This window comes from Oryzias latipes, chromosome 22 (genome assembly GCF_002234675.1).
Source record: "Oryzias latipes chromosome 22, ASM223467v1".
In the NCBI taxonomy this organism is placed as follows: domain Eukaryota; kingdom Metazoa; phylum Chordata; class Actinopteri; order Beloniformes; family Adrianichthyidae; genus Oryzias; species Oryzias latipes.
The window spans coordinates 862287-886019 of record NC_019880.2 but is presented as its reverse complement, the minus strand read 5'-3'; the positions used below and the strand labels follow the sequence as shown (position 1 = coordinate 886019).

Here is a 23733-nt window from a genome sequence, read left to right as displayed (position 1 = left end):
AACAATATTAATAATAATAATATTAGTAGTAGTAGTAGTATAAATAAATCACATTCAGCTAAAATTGTATTTTTTAAATATATTTTCCTTTTTTTATCATTTATTTCTGTTTATCCTCTTTTATGTTGCACTGTAGGCTAAATGTAAAGGTGTGTGTTTTCAAGACCCTTCTTAATTATTTTATTTAACAAATTATCTAATCATCTGTGTCATTTTGTTTAATTTTTTAAGTTTTGATCATTTGGTCAAACATATAAGAATTATATATAATAATTATTAGTTAAGTCGTTTTCTAAGCAGTTATTTTTCAACTCTACACACTAAAAACACCATAAGTGTAAAAACCCAAATTGGGTTATTTTTAACCCAACCCCAAGGTCAAAAAGGGACTAACTTTTAACGTTTTTTTTAAATGATTTTTGTAATGAAAAAAAACAAAACATAAATTGGATTAAAATGAAACCATTATAACCCCCAAAATTAGAATTGCCTCAAAAAGTAACCCAAAAATATACCCCAACATGAATAACTCAAGAATTGGTTGGAAGAAATGACCCACTTCTGCTTAAATACATCTTTGAAGTAACACTACTTTTATTTAAATGCTGCCTTTGGGTGAGACCATATGTTGACAAAAAGAATCTTAACCAAATGATTACTCTTTTTTATTTTATTGTTTAAAAACAGTTGGACTAGATATTTGTTTTTTAATTCGCTAGCAGAGACTAAATCAATGTTCATGCTAATCTTATATATTTCTGGGCAAAACCAAAATCACAGATGAGAATTTGTTAACTGGAGCATTTTATAGGTAAATGAAGCTCAAATCAACTAAGGTTTGCTTTAAATCAGAAATGAGGCTTTTAAGCTTCTGCAGAACTGGAGCAACAAAAAAGTGCATCAGAATTGAATGATATTCTCATTGAGCTTCTTTTCAAACAGGTGAAAGAACGGTCACTGTGTTGCAAGAACATTGTCCCTCTGGCAGGACTGTGCAGCGGGGCATTAGGATGGGAACCTGGCCACAATAGCGTACTTTTCCGAGTTGAGAGACTGTGGGAAAATCTCCCTTCTCTATTCAGACATTTTTCCCTTCTTTTCATATAATGAGGAGCAAGAATAATGAAGGCAACAACGGAGAAAGAACAATTGCAGGCAGAGAGACGGCACAAGCACTCAAAATTCAATAATGCCCTGTAGAAGGGTTAATCATTTTAGGAAGGAGTCTGAAGACAAGCTTTTTTACTTTAATTCATCACTGAGGTGATATTTTCCCCCTAAAAACAGGAAAGGAACTGTAGCACTTGACATGGTTTGACATGCTGAGTGGATCCTAAATGTTCCCACACAGCAAGGAGCTCCGAAAAGCTCCTGCTCATTTTAAAAAGCTTCTTATTAAAATGAGCAGGAGCTGCACTGGACACTACATGAGTGCACGTGCAGCAGAGCTTTCTGTGTGCAACCCGATAAAAGCCTGAAGAGGAGCTGTGAAAATCACACATTAACACTGGAGACGTGCAAAAACACAACAAGCAAACATGAAAAAAGAAAAGAAAAATCAAGACATAAAACAACAAAAAAGGAAACGAGCATGTAAAAAGACCTTCTAGGAACTGACATTTCTATAAAATGTAGTATTTTATAATCAGTGAGAAACAGCAAAGGACAAAGGGAAACTGCCTCACAAGGAATAAAGTTTAAGAAGCATCAAAACAATTAAATAATAATGTATTTAAATGTTTTCAGGTGCATCTGTGTCTAGTTTTAATGTCTTTAAGACCTAAACATTTTCTCTAGGAAAAGCAGACACATTAGTGTTTAATGAAAGGTTTGGTATTTTCTGTGTTTTCCCTTTCCCCCCTTCAGGGAACGAGGGTTTGAAAATGCTGAAGGAAGCAGAGCTGCAGTGAGAGTGAAGCCGCCGTGGGGCTGTCGCCGCCTCTCGCCGCCTCTCGCCGCCTCTCGCCGCCTCAGCCACATCAGCCACCTGCAGGAAAGTGAAAAGCTCTGCAGATGATGTTGACAGAGCCGGAGACGGAGTAAAAGGCCAGACAGAAGGGTCAGGGCAAACGGGGAGCACAATGCAGACGCACAAGTGGACTGCAGTGGGAAGCTTTTGTCTCATCTCATTTAGAGAAGGGTAATTAAATGTACTGTATGTAAATGTAAATGTACTGTCTTCTGGACTCGGGACCGAGCTTCCAACTGATCAGCTAATTGTTTGGAGCCAGTGCTGTTGAACAAACTGGAAAAGAAGTGGTCACAGTGGAATGCATAGTTCAATTCACTCGTTTAACGAGAAACAAAGAAGCAAATCTCCTGAGTGACGATTCTTCATTCTACTGTTTTTAAACAGCTTTCAAACATTTTTACCAGATATTTACCTTCATTTTCAAAAGCAGCAACTTCCACTAATCTGAGCTGCTTTGGGTTAAAGGAAAGCAGCTACACTCTGGGAGGAACAGAGGAGTCCCTGCATGGAAACCCCCCTCCCAGACAGGAGCAAACATGCAGACCTCCCTTTAGCACAGGCTTTAAGAAAAGGAGTCTCTGACTTTCAGAAAAGTCTAATGTTAACAATTATACAGATTTATTTGTTACAAAAATGTCAAAGTTTTGTTGTGTGTGACTCTTTAGATCAGGCATGTCCAAAGTCCGGCCCGTGGGCTAAATGCGACCCACGTTCAAATCTCCACCAGCCCGCAGGCTCCTTTCGTAAAATCAATTGTCAATTTCTTCTGGGCTTCAATACAAAATCCACAGTAATTTGGGTAAAAATGAATTCAGAGGTATTTATTTGAAGAAATAAAAAGTTGAAATAAAATGTTCATTAAATTTCTCATTTACATTTAATGATATTATATGAGTTTGAAGAAAGCTGGCCCTCGCTCATTTTCACCTCACTAAATCCGCCCCTTTTGTAATAAGTCTGGACGCCATGTCCACCAAGTCTGCCCCCCCCCCCTGCTCTAGATGGAATTTTATCGACTGCAGCATTGCTTCTTTGAAAACATTGTACGTTGAGCCACAGATTCCACTACATTGCTATAAGTCTATACGCTTACTGAACACATTGTTCCAAAGTGTCTCTCCTTCAAAGTAAGTTCACTTTGATTCAGTGCATTTTTCTGGGGTGGGGGGTTCTGAACGAGCCAGCAGGACACAGGAGGATGGTGACGCGTGCAGAACAGATGGTTGAGTGTGAGTTCTATACGGTTTTGGAGGAGAAACACCACAACGTTTTGTTTTCTACAGATGCTTGAGTAGAGAGCACGTCTCTTTGTGTTCCCGGAAGTGTTTGTGCATGGTTGCAGTGGATGCAGTTGTTTTTTTTTTACAAACAGAATTAGCTTGAGAGGACAGCTTTGAGAGCAAGACTCTGGATTTGCCAAATTAAATTGAAAAGTGTTATTTATAGGTCCAGGACTCTGCTGAAAAAAACAGTAAATCTGCGTATTTGTTTGTCATAAACAGCACAGATCTGCTAGTTATGAATGAATGATGTGTGAGACACGCGCAGTATGAAAACTTAAGTCAAAGCTGAACACAGATGACCTCACCGTGCTGCTTTAGCCATAGAGCAGAAACTATGAAGGTTGATGAGTTAATTTTAGGATGATTTTTATGTTTTGATTCTGTCTGGCTCTCTAACTCACTCAGAAGTCCTTTTAAGTCTGAATGATGCCCGAGATAAAAACCAGTCCTCACACAAGTGGAGATCTGGGAAACAAGTCTTTGTCCTTGTGACGTTTTCATAATAAAGGGCCTATGTGTGAACCTTCTGGCCTCACATTCTGCACATTTCATGACCAATGCTGGTTGCTAAAAGTGCCTCTGGTGTCAGAGCGTTGGCTTACCGCTGGGAGGCTTCAGGCTTTGGGTTTCCACCTTCCTATGTCAGTGAAAATAACACAGACCCAGCTAACAGCCTACAGAAGATCAGCTCCATCTAAGAAAGGCTGACCTTTTTTGAAGAACTGCTTCATTTTCCATTTCTTCGGTCTATTTGCAGGATTTTTTTTTTTTGTCTCAGTCAGGAGAGCAAAAAATGTAAAGCGGCAAAAAGGTATTTTCTACATGATGACAGGTGTGAAGTGGAAAGCACAGGAGAGCATGGAAATGGTGGGAGCAGAGGCAGAACTTCATGTGGTCAGACCTAAAGAACATCATTCCACAACAGAATGTCTTCCTCCTCCTCCCATGAGTCTGTAATGTCCTCCTCCGAACGTCCTCGCTCACACTGAGGGAGAAAACGCACCAACCTTTAAAATTAGGTCCCAAAGCATCAGAAGGTTTCCTCAGCGAGGAAAACATCCCTGAACCATCTTTGAAATACAAATGAAGCCATGACGGCAAAACAGAAACACCCACTATGGCCTGAAGGTCTATGTCACGACCATCATCCATGCGATCAATAAGGATTAGGTCCACACAAAAGGTTCAAGGAGTTGGAGGAAAGTTCAGAGGGGAAGATGTTTTTGCTGTATAACTAATCCTCAAGCTGCTGAAGATCCGTCAGGAACAGCAGTCATCCATCTGACAGAGGAGCTGCAGTGTCCACATGAGCTCCAGAGAGTTTAAGGGTCTGCATGACTGAAAGTCAGTCCAACATGAACCAAACATGACCAAAGCCAGCAGAAAAGCCTCCGTTACTAAACGTTTGGGAGGTAATGAGGTCAGAAAAGCCTTCCTCTGCATGCTGGAATGGAGACCTCACAAAAAGCCATTGACTTTGGCTGGCAGGTTAGTGATTTAAAGCACTTCTGGCTGCAAAGAGAATTAATGATATGAACAAGGCGCTAAGCATCCTCATAAAATGATTAACCTGCTTTTACTGAAGCTGCTGCTACATTTCCAATCAGCAGGGAAAGATCCAGGTCTCCAGCACTTAAGCCCTTCTCGTGCAACTACTCATTCAGTTAAATACAGGCTCACATGCATGAAGCAGCTCGGGGGTGCACACAAAGCAACAAATGCGACTCCATGAGACCGCGGTGAACGGCTGGTGTGCGACGGCTCAAAACCATGCAGCTTTACTGTTCACATCAGGGTCATTCTGGAGGATTCATCTCCAGAAGAAAAGTTTCTAAACTCGGATTTTCTTTTTTTGTGAATTCTTTAAAAATGAATGAAAATCTTCTTTTTCCACATTTCAATGTTATCTGCAGGAAAAAAGGATACGTTTTGTCCAGAAACCTGAGAGCATGAACTTCATAAATGAAACACAAGATTCTTTAAAAAAAATCTGTTTTTTTTGGCATTTTTGGATGATTGAAACACATAAGACTCTATTCTTTTTGATCCTTTTGACTTAAATTGCTGTAAACTGGATTTGATCATGTTTGACCCTTTTAATCTGTTGTTATTATATTTAAAACATCAGGATTCTGATGATATATCCCTTGTGCTATCCTACGACCCCCCCTTCCATTGAGGTGTTCTCCCTACCATGACAAAGGTGGATAAAGGTGGAAAGATTTCATGTAATCCATGGACACCAGTGAAGATCACAAATCATTGCAGAAAAAAGGTTCAGAGCTCTGTCTAGTGGGTCTAGATGACCCACCTCCCAACGTTAAAGTGCCTAGAATAGCACAAGGGTTAAATGCTTTTAATGACATTTCACTGCTTTTTTAATGTCCTGAAGAAGGTAATCCTCCTCCTCCTTCTCTCCAATCAGGAGGATGGAGGAATCCCTCGATAAACAGCAGGAATGACGGTCTTAACGGCGTCGGTGTGCGTTGCTCGGTGGTCAGCTGTCAGACTTTGGCTGAGGAGTAAGTAAGCAGCCGTCAGTCCTCTGCAGCTGAGGCGGCACTCTGCAGAGCCCAAATGGAGGCGTGAAGTGCAGTGAGTCAGAGCTTCAATCACTCAGCAGTCTTTCCCTGAGAGGCTGTATGTTGATGGTTTCCTTCAGATCCCATTTCAGAACCACGGAGACCCGTCTGAATCATGGCTGTGTGCCAGCAGCACCCATAAGCACCGGCAGACAGGAGAGATTTCTGAGGTGTAATTACAAGCCAGAGCCGTGTTGTGGTGCAGAAGACGAGCAGTGGCGTTTTCACGGAGGCTCTTGAAGATCGAGCTTGAAAATAAACACTGCAGTCTTCGAGGGAGGCGGGAACAACATTTGATCAGGTTTCCGTGTGAAACGCCTCTATGGTGCTGCACCGAGATGCATTCCAACTCATCAAATCTGGAAAAGCAGAAAAAGAATTGAAACTGCAGGAAAAGCCTTCATTGAAGCTGTTTTCACCGTAATGATAAACTCACCCAAACACGTTTTGGACCCTTTTATGACCTCACATAACCCCAGAAAGCTGTCGTTAAGACATTAACAGTCCACTCTGATCCTCCTCTGATCTATTGTAAAATGTTCCTGGTGGTCTTTTCATTTCAATGAAGCCGTTTTTAGCCCAAATCCCAAAACCCATGTTGTTTTCTAGGACATAGTCTCTGCAGAGCGGCAGGAGTTCAGTAGAAATTCACCTCTGAGTTGGGGGGGGGGGGGGGGCTGTTCTCGTGGAGCAACACCCCCCCCCCCCACACACACACACACAGCTGCCTCTACAGCTACCTGGCCACAAGGCCATTTCAGTGGCCTTGTGGTAGAGTGTCCGCCCTGTGACTGGAAGGCCGAGTACCAAAGACTCTAAAATTGGACCCAATGCCTCCCTGCTTGACACTCAGCACTAAGGGGTTGGATTGGGGGGATTAATCCACCAAATGGTTACTAACCGCGGCTGAGTCTGCAGCTTACTGTCCCCCCCCCGGGGGAAGGGTCAAATGCAGAGAACAAATTTCCCACACCTAGGTGTGTGACAGATAGTGGGACTTTAACTTTACAGACAGCTCCCTGTTTACATTCTAGCTAGCAGCCCCTCACACCCCTACCTGACATTGGTGTAGTGAAAATCTTGATCAGGGCCATCCAGCCGTTTGGTTCTGATACAGATTCTAACTCAGACAAAGAAAACAAAGACGTTCATGGATCAGAATGGGGGCGGAGCTGGGAACATGTGGCCCCGCCCAGCAGCTTTTTCATTTTCAAACTGTATGTTTTTGTCTGCTCCTGATTCACAACAATTTGAATAAATAAATGCTCAGAAATGTAATTTTAGGATCAATTTTCTCTATAAATGTCCTCCATCATCAGTGGACACCATTTTCACGGGTTTGTTGGAAACCTTCTGAACTAAAAACGCTCAGAAATCTGACATAAATGGAGGAGAAACAGCGATTCACTTTCCCCACGACTCCATTCAAACCTGGATGTTTGGGTCTCGCTTTGAGTTTTTATTTGGGTTTCACAAAACTGCAAAAAAAAAAAAACTAAAAACTCTGAAAAATCCTTTTTGAAATTTGCTAATAGGAAAATAACAGTGAAGAAAAACTGTTCAGTTGTCTTTCACTGTCGTTAAACATTATTAAATATATTACATTTATCACAACAAACATGTTTGACTTATTTAAACGTGCAGAACAGACACAGCAACTCACTTTCTCCTGGATTTGGTTAAACAGTTGGAACAGTTTGGTTTGGATCCCAGAACTGCAAGTCGCATAAATGTCAACATTTGATCCAGAAGCCCTAATCTAAAGTTCCTCTTCAGTTCCTCTGAATTCAGTTCTTCTGGAATCAGTTTGTCTGGACTCAGTTCCTCTGGATTTGGTTCCTCAGGATTCAGTTTCTCTGGATTCAGTTCCTCTGGATTCAGTTTCTCTGGATTCAGTTCCTCTGGATTCAGTTCCTCTGGATTCAGTTCCTCTGGATTCAGTTTCTCAGGATTCAGTTTCTCAGGATTCAGTTCCTCTGGATTCAGTTCCTCATGATCCAGTTTATCTGGATTCAGTTAATCTGGATTCAGTTCCTCTGGATTCAGTTCCTCTGGATTCAGTTCCTCTGGATTCAGTTTATCTGGATTCAGTTCCTCAGGATTCAGTTTATCTGGATTCAGTTCCTCTGGATTCAGTTCCTCTGGATTTAGTTCCTCTGGACTCAGTTCCTCTGGATTTAGTTCCTCTGGATTCAGTTCCTCTGGATTTAGTTCCTCTGCATTCAGTTCCTCTGGATTCAGTTCCTCAGGATTCAGTTTCTCAGGATTCAGTTCCTCTGGATTCAGTTCCTCAAGATCCAGTTTATCTGGATTCAGTTCCTCAGGATTCAGTTAATCTGGATTCAGTTCCTCTGGATTTAGTTCCTCTGCATTCAGTTCCTCTGGATTCAGTTTCTCAGGATTCAGTTTCTCAGGATTCAGTTCCTCTGTATTCAGTTCCTCAAGATCCAGTTTATCTGGATTCAGTTCCTCAGGATTCAGTTAATCTGGATTCAGTTCCTCTGGATTCAGTTCCTCTGGATTCAGTTCCTCTGGATTCAGTTTATCTGGATTCAGTTCCTCAGGATTCAGTTTATCTGGATTCAGTTCCTCTGGATTCAGTTCCTCTGGATTTAGTTCCTCTGGACTCAGTTCCTCTGGATTTAGTTCCTCTGGATTCAGTTCCTCTGGATTTAGTTCCTCTGCATTCAGTTCCTCTGGACTCAGTTCCTCTGGACTCAGTTCCTCTGGATTTAGTTCCTCTGGATTTAGTTCCTCTGGATTCAGTTCCTCTGCATTCAGTTCCTCTGGATTCAGTTCCTCAGGATTCAGTTCCTCTGGATTCAGTTCCTCTGGATTCAGTTTCTCAGGATTCAGTTTATCTGGATTCAGTTCCTCGGGATTCTGTTCCTCCGGATTCAGTTTTTCTGAATTCAGTTTCTCAGGATTCAGTTTCTCAGGATTCAGGTCCTGAGAATTCGGTTCCTCTGTTTAGCTGGACTTTAAAGGTTCATGGAGACCACATTCCTCTGATATACTGAGGATCTTCTTCAGTTCCAACTCCTGATGGAGAATTCCAGTTCTTGCTGGTCTGCCGCTCCAGAAGGTGGAGCAGATGCAAATGTCCTCCATCCAGTGATGGTCTTGGGGTGTCTTTGAGGTGGGGGAAGATGAGGGACAGAAATGTCCTGAACCTTCTCACTGAAGCTTCAGCTGCACGTCTGAAACAGCCTGAAGATCCGGAGGTGATCAGAGAAACGCCGTCAGGTCATGAGATCCTGAGATCTGCAGTGTTCATGCATGAAAGGCTTCAGGAAATGTGGGAACGGAAAGACTTCTGCAGGATCCTGTCCCATTTCCTCCCATGTTTTATAAAGATCTCAGGATGTTGAATCTTCCTGTGAAATGTTTAAACCTGCAGGTTTGAGGTTGAGTCTGTCCTTTAGGAACGCTTCACCAAACCTGCACCGTTCTGATGCCAAAGTCGAATTTGAAGAGTTTTTTTCTCTGATGCAGAAAAACCTCCTCCTCCTCCCTGTGAGAAAAGCCCCCCCTCCTGTCTCCATGCAGCCGCCCAGCCCCCACCTTCAGCTGCACCTGTCACCTGGGGGCCCCTGCCTACATTCAGGATCAATTTACATAACCTCATTTAGCAGTTCACAAATCAGAGTCATTAGGAGCTGCTAACAGGAACCGAGGCTTCTAATTTAGCTTTCCATTCACGGGGGGGAAAATTGTTCGTTCAGGCTACAAATAAAGATTCAGGTCTTGGCTTTGATTGTTGATTGTGATGGTAAATGTACAGATGATTAGAACAGATTTTGCTCCGTATTGATTTCCTGCCAAAACACAGCGGGCTGTGGTCCTGCATGCGGCGGGAAACCTCCAGCGCAGCAGAGCTGGTTCCAGGTTTTACCCAAACATCTCTCTGCTTGTTTCAGCAGGTTAATAAACTAAAAACCAGATTTTCATCCAGGTGAGAGCTTCATAAACTGAAAGTCCATCCATCAGAGGTGGTTGAGTGTTTTTTTCCCCGCGCAGAGTCTATTTGCGGTTTTCTGTCTCCTTCTGCAGACTGAATCCTTGAAAATCCAGCGGCGCAACAATCCGCAGCACTTGCTCACGACATTAATGCTTTTATTTAAATTTGTGTGGCAACCTGACAGCAGCGAAACCAATTCAGAGCGCTGAATTGCTCGAGTCAAGAGCAGAAAAATTATTTTCAATCTGCATTCAATTTGGCAAAGATGGGGCTCATAGAGTAAAGAGGCTGATTCAGATTTCCACTCGTTCACCACTAAACTTGGTAGTTCGGCTTTGTGAACATGTGCTTTTGGGGGGATTTTCTTGGGGAGGGGGGTTGTTTAATTAATCAACAATTCAACCCTCCTCTCACTTGTGTTTCAAGGCCCATGTGTTTGCACTTCAGTGCGCGGATGAGGAGGACGCCCTGCGCGCCATCCATCCAGCCGCCTACACATTTGTCTGCTGCAAACGCGATTGCATAACATCAGTGATGAGCAGGCGGATGAGAGGCGCGCGGGAGCTGCGGGCCAAGCGTGCTGGCGGGGTTCGGTCCGCGCGCCGGCAGACCCAGACGCAGAGCTCCGGGGGTCAAGTCCTGGAAAGCTTCAAGTTTTTATGAGGTGAGATTCGGTAAAGTGGCCTTGTCCCGCTCTGGCCCGCTTCGGGTTTTAGTTCTCTCACTTGAGGATAATTTATGACAAGTGTGCAGTGTGGGTCCATGTGGGGGCTGGGCGCGCGCACAATGGTGCTTGAAGATGCTATAGCAACCACGAGAGGATGTGGGCCCTTGGTAAAAGCACCTCTGACTGTGTAAAAAGGGATGAGATAGCTGCTGCTGCTTCTGCTGTTGTTACTGCTGCTGTTACTGCTGCTGCTGCTGCTGCTGTTGTTACTGCTGCTGTTACTGCTGCTGCTTCATGCTGCTGCTGCTGCTACTGTTCTGCTGCTGTTGCTGCTGCTGCTGTTGTTACTGCTGCTGCGGCTGCTGCTGTTGTTACTGCTGCTGCTGCTGCTGTTGTTACGGCTGCTGTTACTGCTGCTGCTGCTGCTGCTGTTGTTACTGCTGTTGTTACTGCTGCTGCTGCTGCTGTTGTTACTGCTGCTGCGGCTGCTGCTGTTGTTACTGCTGCTGCTGCTGCTGTTGTTACTGCTGCTGTTACTGCTGCTGCTGCTTCTGCTGTTGTTACTGCTGCTGTTACTGCTGCTGCGGCTGCTGCTGTTGTTGTTACTGCTGCTGCTCCTGTTGTTACTGTTGCTGCCGCTGTTGTTACTGCTGCTGCTGCTGCTGCTGTTGTTACTGCTGCTTCTGCTGCTGTTACTGCTGCTGCTGCTGCTTCATGCTGCTGTTGTTACTGCTGTTGCTGCTGTTGTTACTGCTGCTGCTGCTGCTGCTGTTGTTACTGCTGCTGCTGCTGCTGTTGTTACTGCTGCTTCTTGATGCTGCTGCTGCTCCTGTTGTTACTGTTGCTGCCGCTGTTGTTATTGCTGCTGCTGCTGCTGCTGTTGTTACTGCTGCTTCTGCTGCTGTTACTGCTGCTGCTGCTGCTTCATGCTGCTGTTGTTACTGCTGCTGCTGCTGCTGCTGTTGTTACTGCTGCTTCTGCTGCTGTTACTGCTGTTGTTGCTGCCGCTGTTACTGCTGCTGCTCCTGTTGTTACTGTTGCTGCTTCTGTTGTTACTGCTGCTGCTGCTGCTGCTGTTGTTACTGCTGCTTCTGCTGCTGTTACTGCTGCTGCTGCTGCTTCATGCTGCTGTTGTTACTGCTGTTGCTGCTGCTGTTACTGCTGCTGCTGCTGCTGCTGTTGTTACTGCTGCTGTTACTGCTGCTGCTGCTTCATGCTGCTGCTGCTACTGTTCTGCTGCTGTTGTTACTGTTGCTGCTGCTGTTGTTACTGCTGCTGTTACTGCTGCTGCTGCTGCTGTTGTTACTGCTGCTGCTGCTTCATGCTGCTGCTGCTACTGTTATGCTGCTGTTACTGCTGCTGCTCCTGCTTCAAGCTGTTGCTGTTACTGCTGCTTCTTGATGCTGCTGCTGCTCCTGTTGTTACTGCTGCTGCTGCTTCATGCTGCTGCTGCTACTGTTCTGCTGCTGTTACTGCTGCTGCTGCTGCTTCATGCTGCTGTTGTTACTGCTGTTGCTGCTGCTGTTACTGCTGCTGCTGCTGCTGTTACTGCTGCTGCTGCTTCATGCTGCTGCTGCTACTGTTATGCTGCTGTTACTGCTGCTGCTGCTGCTTCATGCTGCTGCTGCTACTGTTCTGTTGCTGTTACTGCTGCTGCTGCTGCTTCATGCTGCTGCTGTTACTTCTGCTGCTGCTGCTGCAGGGTAAAGGTGGTTTCTGGTGTCTGTGAAAACCCGCTCAGACAGATCCGGACCAAACAGATGAACCGGGTCGCCCTGTGTTCCAGTTCAGGTCAAAGCCTCCAGTTTTGTGCGTTGGTGCTGTAAAAACAACACAACTGTTGTGTTCAGAACACAAATGAGTTGAATGAACGCATCATCAATGAAAACAAAGGCAGCGGCCTGGCTGGGATTTGCATTTCTCCGTCTCTGATTCCTTTTGTCCGCCTCCTATTGATGACTCCGGCGCGCATCGCCGCGCATGTGTTTGCCGTCATTAACGGATAACGGCGTCCTGATTACTGCTGTCCGCTTTAATGCGGCCTAATGTCGACTTTGTTCCCGTGTCATGGCGCAGGGCGGCTGGGATAATGTGAGGGTGGGTGGGCCGTGATTGGCCTGCAGGGGGATCAGTGAAGAGGTTAGAAAAGCAAAACCTTTTGGACTGAAGCCCAGCATTACCCCCCCCCCTGCAGCACCCCCACCCTGAGGCTGATTCACTGCCGTTTTACCAGCAACAACTGTGGCCTCAGAGCTGAGAAGCCCGCCGGCCCCTCGCCCCCCCAAACCTTGCGATAGGCCCCCTTTGAGCCTCCTCTGTTGATTTCTGTCCATTTAGGCCGCAAATTGACCCCAAAAAGTCCCATAGGCTTCAACCTACCGAGCAATTCAGCCCCCGGAGTTACACACAGGGACAATTGGCCCCAAAAGGGAGAACTAGCGAGTTGTGAGCAGAATTGCATGTTAGCTAATTGTTAATTGAAGCCGCTCACAGAGGCTAATTACGTCAACGCAGCCGAGCCATTTGCATGATGGACCAGCCACCTGCCTGAAGGCGCTGCCAGGGCAAACTATATAATTACTGAACAGCGGTGGGGCAATTTTTGACTGTCGCCCCTTTTGTGTCACATGAATACCTCGTAAAGACATATTTCATTAGGGGAGCAAATATCACCCCCCCTCCCGGCTGCTGAACAAAACACGCACGTCTCAACAGGTCCTAATATCCAGGCCTATTTACATCCACCTCCACCCGTGTTTGCGTGAACCTGCAGTTATGTGCGTGGCTGCTGTGAGTTAAATGGACGAGCCGAGCCTTTTCTCACTCAGACCGCCTGCAAACGGACCAGGCCCTTTCTGAAAGTGATTGCAGCCTGAACTCATTAAGCTGTCAAATGTCTGCCTTTGGCTCCTGATTGCTTATTGTGTAGCAACATTCAATGCATTTCTTCCCTCGGCGTTGGGAGAGGCAGCCGCTCGGCTCTGCAGAATGGACCCGCTGTCGGATTTAACGTTCAACTTTCCTCCAGGGGAAGGTTATTATTCATGCAAAGACCTAAACTCTGACGATGGAAAACGGCTACATCTGAAGTTTGGTCTTTAAAATGTTGTTTACGGGAGCAAAAGCTTCAACAAAGTTTCTCTCTCTCTTTCCCTTCTCCTCTCTAGAATCCCTTCCTTCTCTTTTGTGTGATGCTGGAGCTGTGAGATGCAGCAGGGCCACAGAGTGAGCAGCAGCGGCTGCTTGGTGAGCGGTTAACAGTGTTAGTGACGGCTTGCTGCTCTCCAAAGGCCTCCTGCTGCTTCTGTCCACAGACATGACACCTCTGCTGCAGCCCGGCCTCGCCTAATTGGCTCGTTTAGCAGGAGAAGGCCGAGCGCACATTTCCTCACACTGCTGACCCGCTGAGGCATTTTGGCTTAAAAGAACGAATTCTGATCAAGATTCCTGCAGAAATGCAGACCGCCTTTGAAAGGAATAAAGAGAAAATATGAACTAAGGAACAAAACAAATATCTGGTTTCATTCGCCATGTGAGAAAAGATTTGACAGAAACCCAAAGGAAGGTTTTACTTTCTGGATTGTTGACTCTAAACTTCTACAAATGCAAACTCAGGTTGTGTCTGAATTCCCTCCCTCTTCACTCTACAGCGCGTTCTTCATGTTCTAGTGTGTCTGAATCTACAATTCCACAATCCAGAGCCCTAGAAATTTCCCAGAATTCTCTGAGAAAAACTTGTGTGCATCAATGCTCACTAGATCGGAGAATATAGACCACAATGCATTGCGTCTGAACAATTTTGGCCAAAAAATGTATTTAAATGTATTTTTTAATGAACCGTCAATGTTTTTATCTTCAGAGGACACTGGATCATAAATAATTGTCACAAAACGCTCATTTCAATTAGATTTTGACCTTCTGAATTCCCGCCCAAACCCCTCACCACTAAAAAAACTATGTAGCCTGAATTTGAAAAGCAATTTGGACACCAAGCTCACTACTTTTTATTTAAACGGCAGATATGACGTCATCAATTTCACAATTTCAAAAGTGATTTAAGTCATTTAGAAAAATCAAAGTAAAGACTAAAATATGTTGAACTTCAGTGGATTAAGACTGATGGTTAGTTTTTGGGAACCATCAGATAGTTGTTTTTAAGGGGCCTTTATCATGCTTAGCCTTTATCATACATGCCCATTTTTTACCTTTGGCACAAAAGAACCACTTTTTTAGTTACTTTCACAGCTCATTTAAAACGACTGAGGCTCCGCCTTTCTCTCCTTGTGGGTGCCGCCCATTTCATGACATCATCCTAGCGTCGGCAAAAACAAACATCTGAACTTTTCCAAAGAAGGATGTTATATTGTTCATATGAAAGGAAAACGTTTAGCCAATCACTGCTAGCTCCACAGAGAAAGTGGGCGTGTCTGCTAACCTGGGGGCGGGGCTGGTAGAGCAGACTCTTCCTGGAAGGGGCGGTTCCTCACTCTAAAAAGAGAGTTTGGTCTGTAGTTGGAAAGATGAACTCTCTCTAACTGAATTTTTTTAGTTTGGTGAAAAGAAATCGTTTTTTGAGTTCATTCAACTTAAAAATAACAGTGAGTGTCTGACAGTTATTTTACTTTTAATCAACTTAATTCAATTAAGTTGGTGTAACTTTGATGTGAAGCTGTCAATGCGTCATGACGTCATAACGTAAGCCAGCGCAAGGAATTGTGGGATATCATTTTGTTTGCCTGTCTGGGCAGATTGAGGGTTAAGTGAGTTTTTGTCTGTGTGTTTTGTTGTTTTACTCTGTTTTTAGTCTTTGAACCTGTTATGGTTATTTTTTTCTGGACCATAGAGGGAGGGAGAGGATGATGACCACCCCCCATGTGCAGAAAGATGCTGTATGTCCTGTTATAACCCTTGTGCTAGACCCCCCCCCCCCCCCCTTCCATTGACGTGTTCTCCCTACCATGACAAAGGTGGATAAAGGTGGAAAGATTTCCTGTAATCCATGGACACCAGTGAAGATCACAAATCATTGAAGAAGAAAGGTTCAGAGCTCTGTCTAGTGGGTCTAGGTGACCCAACTCCCAACGTTAAAGTGCCTAGGATAGAACAAGGGTTAATGACAGAGCTCAGTGTAGTGTTAAACGTTGCTGGGTCATTCATGTCTCTGATATGGAAGTTACAAAGCCTGTTGGCCTGAACTTTAACGTATGTAAAATCATAGTAAAAATAAATGAATAAATAAAAACCGATGCCAGAAATACATGGTATTGAGTAGGAAAAATGTCTGATAGTCAGTTAGATAAATGTGTTGATTTGAGTTGTATAAACAAAAAAATGTAAGTTAGATCAACACATTAATTTGACTTGGATAAATGTAAAAAATAAAGTTTAATAAATTTCATTCAATTAAGTGTTACCAATTGAAGTGACTCATTTAAGTTGGGTCAACTTTTGTCTTTTTAGAGTTCTCACTTTGTGATGTCACAATGTGAGGACCCACTCGTTTTTGTGGGTGGGAGGGGCTGGTGCTCAGAGAGCAGCTTTATAGAGGAACACTCAGAAATGCATGAAAGGATCAAAATACCACTTTGGGTTGTTTATAGTGAAGAATGAATTAGAAAACACTCAAAAAGTTGATATAGACCCTTTAATTTGGTTTTGGACCCGTGAGCAGAAGACGGTTGAAAATAAAACAAAATTCCTTTTGAAAAACATAAACTGACAACGAGAATCTCAATGAGTCCTAAATCCTCTTCTGCTGTTGTTCTGCGTGTTTAAAACATTCAGAAAAATGACTTTTATGCATAAAACTGAACGGTTCTTGAACTGTAAATGAGTTTTGCCTCTTTTTTTGTGGAAAAGTGAGTTCAGTTCCTCTGTCAGACCTGATCCTGGTTAGACCTGATGACTCACAACATCACTTTATCAGAAGATTTTACATGAAATGAAGGATCTCAGAAACTTTTTATCTGAAGAAATTCATGACCAGGATGTTTCTGCCATGTTTGAGTCTGAAAGATCATCATCCTCTCAAGGAGAACACTGGACAGAGGAGAACCTTCACAAGAACCAAAGAGGGTCCAAGAACTGGAGGAGGACTCGTCCAGACGGCCAGAGCTCACTGGACTCAGTTCAGGTCAAAGGTCACGACCCAACAGTCAGAAATAGACTTTAGGACAAACATGGATCCATGAGAGACGCTGCTGAGGAACAGGAACATCTGGACTGATGTTCTGATCAGACACAAGAACATCTGGACTCAGACTTTCAGAGTCGGGCATGGAGGTGGCAGTGTGATGGTGTGGGGCTGAATGTCCTCCATCAGAGCAGCAGATCCATCTCTGCATGAAGGTTCTGGAGAGTTCTGGTCAGTCTGGACTGAGGTTCAGTCTGGTGACCCGATGCTGATGCAGAACCTTTCTCTGAAGTGTATTTAAGGTGGTAAATGTATTTCACAAAGTTTCTCTTTTCTAACACGAAGTAAAAATGTTTCACGTGTGAAAAGTTCAACAGCAAAACTGTCAAACTTCTGCCGCTTGTCAGGCGTGATGGTCTCTGAGCAGCTGTTGGCTCCGCCCACAGGTTTCCCACATTTTCTAAACTGAAATAAATTCAGAAACTACACCAACGGGTAACAAGTACTTCACATAGTACTACACACCAACAACAAAAATACCTTTAAAAAAATGACAAAATCTGAATTTTTTTATCTTTAAGTAAAAAAGAAATAATGTCTAAAAATAAAATTAAAGTCACAAAAATGAATGTAAACAAACGTATTAATTAGACTTGTAATGCAAACACAAGTGAGCACACACACACACACACACAGACAGACACACACACACACAGACAGACACACACACACAAACCTGCTTTAGCTGTTGCAGCTCTCAGTTTCTAAAGCAGTTTTCAGTTTTGTTGAAATGTTTCACTTCATAAAATAAAGTTTTGATATTTTTACGTCAGACAGAAGCAAATGAAAGATGTCAACACAAACACACAAATGTAAATCTGAGAATATTCCTGGATCTCATTCGTGTCTCCCTAACGATCAGATTCTTTCATCTGATCCGTTTCTTATGAATTCATAAAAGAAAATGAGAGCAAATGTTTTGTTAGAATTTGTGAAAATTCTGCTTCAAACAGTCAAAGTGAATGAATCTGTTTACAATGAAAATCTGTCTAAGTTTCTAAATTAAATATTTAATTTATTTATTAATTAATTTCTAAATCAAATATGTAAAGATGATGAAAGATTAAATGTCTTATAGAATGTTTTTTAAAAATCTACAACTATTCCATAATCAAATTAATGTAAAAAAATGGCAGAAACGTGTTTAACAAATCGGGACTTGTCCGAAGATTCCTCTTTGATCAGGTCACGTGGTGACGAAGGTGAGTCACGTGGTGACGAAGGTGAGTCACGTGGTGACGAAGGTGAGTCATTGAAGACTCAGGGGGAAACAGAAAAAATAAATCTAGTGGTAAAAGGAAGAAACTGCAATCAACGCTTTTATTTTAATCTGAAAGAGATTTAAATCTGCCTCTTCTATGTGTAAATATTTATGAAAATAAATAAATCACAATAAAATAGTAGTGGTCTCTCTGTTTAGAATGTCGGATCATTTTGTTAAATAAAAACTTGATGACAGTTGCTTCATAGAAAAATATGTAGAAACTAAATGTTTAATAAAATGCTGTTTTTCTGTATGTTTGATTGTGACTTTCTTATTTAAAGTGACAATAGATCATATTTGTACCTCTTTTATTAAATAATCCACTTTCTTTGGGTTTTTTGTGCATTACTTCCTGTTTTACATTTTCCTGAATGAATATTTGCTGAATGTGTTGCATTTCCAGAACATCCAGTCGTTTGTTCTTTTTTTTGTTGCAGATCTGCTGAAGTTCATCTCTAAATGTGCACAGATGCTTCTTAAAGCTTCAGTCTTAACTAAACAAGCTTCTGTGGATTTAAATTTCACAAACAGCGAGTCTAAAAATGTCGTCATTATTGTTGCAGCTGCGTTTCCTTTGAACTTTTCTGTTTCTGTTTGGTTTTAGGGGGAATTTCTTTTTGTCTGCACAAACATCACGTTGTTATAGTAAACTGAAACACTTCTTTTTCTTTTAATTTGACTTTATTAAATTTAACATTTTAATGCTAATTGAAGAAAAATCAAATTCTAAAATGTAGATTTTTTCTCTCCAAAGTCATCATGAATATAAAGTTCTACGCAGATGATGAGGCTTTAAAAAAACTCTTCGTCTAAAAGAATCTGAGGAAAACCTTTTGTATTATTAGGATAAAATTCAGTTTAGTAAAGTGAGGATGAGTTTATAATTTTGACTTTTTCTAGAATCCATTTGAATTTTTTTGTCTCTAAAAATTGTATTTAAATAAGGGTTAATAATAAGGCGTTTTTTATAATTTAATATTTTTATATCTTTATTTATTCTTTCTCAAATTTATACTGTTTTTTTCTTACATATTCATATCTGTGGTTTCCAGATAATAAACTATTAAACCCTCTTTATTTTTCTCAATAAATAAATGAACTTTTTTTGAAATGAATACATTTAAAAAAAACGTCCACATCAAATCTGTTTTTTTAATGATTTTCAGAAATGTTTAATTCTTTTTCTCATTTAAAGGTTGAGATTTCTGGTTTTAAAATCAGGAAAATGTTTTGAATTCGGGGGGAAATTCAGCCAAAAATGAGCGAAAAAACATTTCCAGATGAATATTTATTCTAATAATTGACATTTTAAAATATTGTTCAGGTCTGGGAAGTCTTCAACCTTCAGTTCATGTCAGCTTTGAACATTTCCGGGGTTTGAAAAAAAAAGCAAAAGCTGCAAAAGCAATACGGAAAAAAATCGTAAACACCTCACAGTAATTGTGCCTTTTATAGTTATTAAAATGAAGTTAAATTGCTGCTAGCTCTGGCAAAATGTTCTCCCTAAAGAAACAAAACCAAATGAACACCCAAGATGTAAAGGGGGAGGGAAAAGACGCACTCAGGGAGCCCTGAATGCCGCATTTCATGCCTGCAACAATTATGCTGAAAGGTCAAGTATTACAGCATCGTCTCCGCTTTGCATGCAAAGTATTCCAGCTCACAAATGACCCTCGTTTGCGCTCTTTGCACAATGACTTGAAAAACCAGATAAATGTGGGACAATTAAAGATTTTCGCTGCCGGCTCACAATAACATTTACCAAAGGAGGTGATTGCAGTTGCCGCGTAATTGTGCTTTTTGAGACGCGCGCGGGAAGCTCGGACCCGCAGAAATGTTTCAGATGAAAGTGCGTCCCGTTCGAGGCGAAGTTATTATGAGGAAAACAACGTTCAGGTGAAGAGGTTCGGTCTTTATGCTGCTGTTCAGCACCGCGGACAGCTCCGCGCGTCCGCACAAAAGGCTGCAAAATGACGCAGAAACATTTCGGACCATGTGTGATGCTGTCAATCAAAGCAAGTCTTTACATGTTTTCCGTTATTTGCACCTTTGTTTACACTGTAAATAATAGTAATAAAAGCTTTTACCACATAATTGGATACTTTTTAAAAAAAACAAATGTGTATCCAAAGCCAGACATAAACTTGTTTCTCACATCTCGCAGCAAATCAATCGACATTTATCAGAGCTGCGCCGAAATGAAAGTTCCGTCTGCAGCAGCTGCGCTCGCGGAGGAGCCGCAAACTCCCGCCGCTGGTCACTAACTCCAGTGTGATTGCCTTGAGATTAGAGACTAATTGCTTGGGGTTCATGGAGACAGCCCACCATAAAGCTAGGAGGACTTGGGGAGTTCAACAAAGGAGCGCGATGAGAGCGCGCACGCTCCCAACAAGTCATCCTCAACAGCTACAAGCTGCACACAAAGACCACACACTGCGCCAAAGACATGCAAATGTCCGCGCCAACAAAACCCGCGCGGCTAAACACCTAATGGGAGATCCGATGCCGGGGGGGGGGGGGGGGGGGGGGGGTCTCGGAGGCCTCGGAGGCCGCCGGGACGTCTTATTCCTTCAACAGAAAAGATAAAACATTTCTCCAGAAAACCACTTCCTTCCAGAACTTTCCAGATTCGGTGGATCCGCAGGCCTCAGAGCCCACGGATCACATGACCCGGAACGTTTCCGTCAGAACCAGCCGCTCAGAAAAATCAGAAATAATCCAAAGCAGAGTTTTGGCTCCTCCCGGATGCCGTCCGTTCCCGCTCAGTTCAATCACGTTCGGGTCAAACTGCCTTCGTTGTTTTTCAGACTCAGAAATGATGAAGCCGAGAATCCTAAACAGACCATTTATTCTTCTATTTCCTCCGTCGCTTAGCAACCACGTTGTTTACCGTCGAAGATACGGCCGCGCCGCGCGGGAGAATAGAGTCTAATGGTTATTATAGGCTGCGCGGTAATAACCCGCAGAAAAGACAGAGATTACGGGTCTTTATTGCGGTCAATTTCAAAAGGCGCATCAGAAAATACGAAAATGTGCAGCAACTGTTTGTGTGTTTTTGTTGTTCCAACACAAATTTGTGGATTGATTATTGATCAGCTGCGCCGTCACTGGAGAGGAATTTGTTTGCTTTCAGATTTTCCCCGATAAGGCGCCTTTGTGCTCCGACTGATGCTGACAAACCTCACCTGAGTGACTCACGCGGAGAGGACGCGCGCGCGCGCGAAAGGAAGTCAAAAAGGGCGAGTTTACCTGCGGGGCGCAAATGTTTGCGCGCCGCGGCCTCCGCGATAAGCGGGGCGATCTGTCACGGAGTGAAAACGCGCAGATAAGAGGCACTTTCACAATAAGAGCCGCTTTGATCCGCCGACGGCTGGATTTATGACGTAAAAATACTTTTTAAGTAATGAGGATAAATATTTGTGTATCGCTTCATGATTTAAAGCGCCCTCATTAACATGTGTCAGAAACTTTACCTGTTTTTTCCATAATTTATTTATAGGACTATTTTTCAAATTTCTTTTTAAGTTACAAAGAAAAAAACGTACAAATACCAGAAACGACAACAAACGAGCAAAAACCTCCAAAACATCTGTACAACAAAGATCTAAAATCCAAACCTCGGACAGAAATATACACGCTACTCTACTCTTACATGAATTTCTAGGATAAATCAGAGTCGTGTCGTGGGTTCGTGTCCGTGGGGAGGGGGGTGCAGCAGTCCACTCGTGTTCATGCGCCCGGCTTTTTCCTCTTTTTCTCTGAATATAATTTACATAAATAATTCCCAACATTTTCACATCCGCAGTTTCTGGGAAAACTTTTTCCACGCGTGGTCTTTGAAAAATGGCGGCTTTTCTGTTGACATTTTTACAATAATCTTTAAAAAGAGAAAAACTTTGCGTGTTCGGGGGTCGCAGCCGGCGCCTCCTGTCACCACGTCCTGCCGTACAGCAGCGCGGAACACTGCAGGGCCGAGCCGTACTCCGCGCCGGGGGAGTTGAGGTGGGAGAGGCCGGCCACCTGGCTCTGCATGGACGGCGGACTGGACGACGCCAAGTCCGGGGAGTGACCCGTGCTTCCCACCTGCTGGCTCTGGTGCCCGAGGCCGGACGCGCCGCTGGACATGATCATGACGTTGCCTCCTTGCTGGTGGTGCGTCTGCGCGGAGGACGTGGGCGTGTGGCCGCTGCCCTGGCACGGCTTCCCGTCCTTCACCAGCACCGGCACGGCCACCCTCCGCGGGGACTGCTGCTGCTGCTGCTGCTGCTGGCAGGAGCCGCCGTCCTGCTGCAGGTGCTGCTGCGACGCCTTGTCCTTCGCCTGCCTCTTCATCTTGTAGCGGTGGTTCTGGAACCAGATTTTCACCTGGGTCGGGGTGAGGTGGATCATGCTTGCCAGGTGTTCCCTCTCCGGCGCAGACAGGTACTTCTGCTGCTTGAAGCGCCGTTCCAGCTCGTACACCTGCGCCTGGGAGAACAGCACGCGCCGCTTCCGCCTCGGGGTGCTGGACAGGGAGCTCATGCCTTTCCCCACATCTGCCAGGGACCCGAGGCTCCCCATGCTGCCCATGTTCATGCCCGACGACGAGCCCATGAAGCGGGAAACTGAGAAGATGAGAAGCGCGGTCAGATTTTACGCAGGAAGAAGCAAAAACTAAATTTCTTTGTTGATGAATAAAAATGTTTTAAAAGTTTTGGACTCAAACGCGAAACGAGCAACAGTAATGTGTCATTTTCTTTAATTTAAAAATCATGATTTAGAAATTTTAGATAAAAAAAAGTCCTGTTTTAATTCCATGTTTTATCCAGATGTTGACATCATTTCATGAAACCCTCGCGCGCTTTAGTTGCTCTGAAACGAGGCTCCAATCTCTGCGTAAATCCCAGATTTGGCGCGCGCGCTCGATACTCACTGGTGGAGAAGCGCGGGTCCGGGTTGGCTCCGTACCAGCCGGTGGCCGCGGCGCTGCCCCTCATGCCGTCCTGGTAGGAGGGCAGCTCGCCCATGTTGCCCAGGTTGCCGTTACAGTAGCCCCCCATGGCGGTGTGCGACAGCTGGGAGACCCCCGCCGCGGTCATGTGGTAAGCCGCCGACACGGTCCCGTTGTGGCCCATGTGGTGCTGCTGCATAGCGGCCTGGGAGACCTGCGGCTGCCGGTAAGAAGTGAGAGGCGCCCCCAGGTTGTTGTTGTCCATACTTACTTTCTTATAGCTCTCCTCAAGGGGACTCAAGATATCGGAAACAGAAAAAGGAGTCGTCTGCTTGGGGCTCATCGACATTGTTCTGTGGCTGGAGAGGGAGAAATTAGAAGGCAAGGCAATCTCTCCTTCTCTCTCCTCTCCTTTTTTTTTCTTGGCCAAAGCCCCTCTGGTTCCTGTTGTCTCAACGTCGACTCTGCTCGATGAAGACGTAGGAGAGCGCCTCAAGTCCGCCTTAATTGGATTGAGTGGGAGCTCGGCGCTGGCTCGGGTTTGTTTTAGCTGGCAGCCAGGTTTCGGGCTCCCGTCAGAGGCGGGGCCTCTGCAACAATACCAAACAGCTCTAACCTCCTTTGGCTGCGCGTAATTTCACTTAGAAGACAGGCGCTCCCTCCCACCGACAACAACATACGCCGCGTGCGTGCGTGCGTGCGTGAGCGCGGCCGGAGCCGCGCGCCAACTTTCTGACTTGTTGCTGCCGCGGCCGCAGCTCGGGGCTGCAGTGACCACAATGCACTTTATTAACTGTAGTGATGTTTACGAGGGCCTCTTGATGAAAGGAGGCCTGTGTGGACTCGAGGGTCGGAGGAGCACTCCTCAGCAGAACCACTGA

General features: G+C 44.1%; 1 protein-coding gene across 1 annotated transcript; it reads right to left on the bottom strand.

Annotated features, from left to right (window-relative positions):
* Positions 1–19138: 19138 nt before the first annotated feature.
* nkx2-1 (NK2 homeobox 1) lies at positions 19139–23425 on the bottom strand. The gene is made up of 2 exons (XM_004082054.4): positions 22835–23425; positions 19139–22526 (listed from the first exon to the last, which is right to left on the bottom strand). The coding sequence occupies exons 1-2, from the start codon at positions 23199–23201 to the stop codon at positions 21853–21855; spliced, it is 1041 nt and encodes a 346-aa protein (XP_004082102.1). The 5' UTR covers positions 23202–23425; the 3' UTR covers positions 19139–21852.
* Positions 23426–23733: the final 308 nt, after the last annotated feature.

Bases quoted from the DNA above. Each gene is read 5' to 3' on its own strand.
- nkx2-1 (XM_004082054.4), bottom strand. From the start codon at position 23,201: ATGTCGATGAGCCCCAAGCAGACGACTCCTTTTTCTGTTTCCGATATC. The intron at 22,527-22,834 runs GTGAGTATCGAG...TCATCTTCTCAG, and splicing joins GGACCCGCGCTTCTCCACCA to TTTCCCGCTTCATGGGCTCG.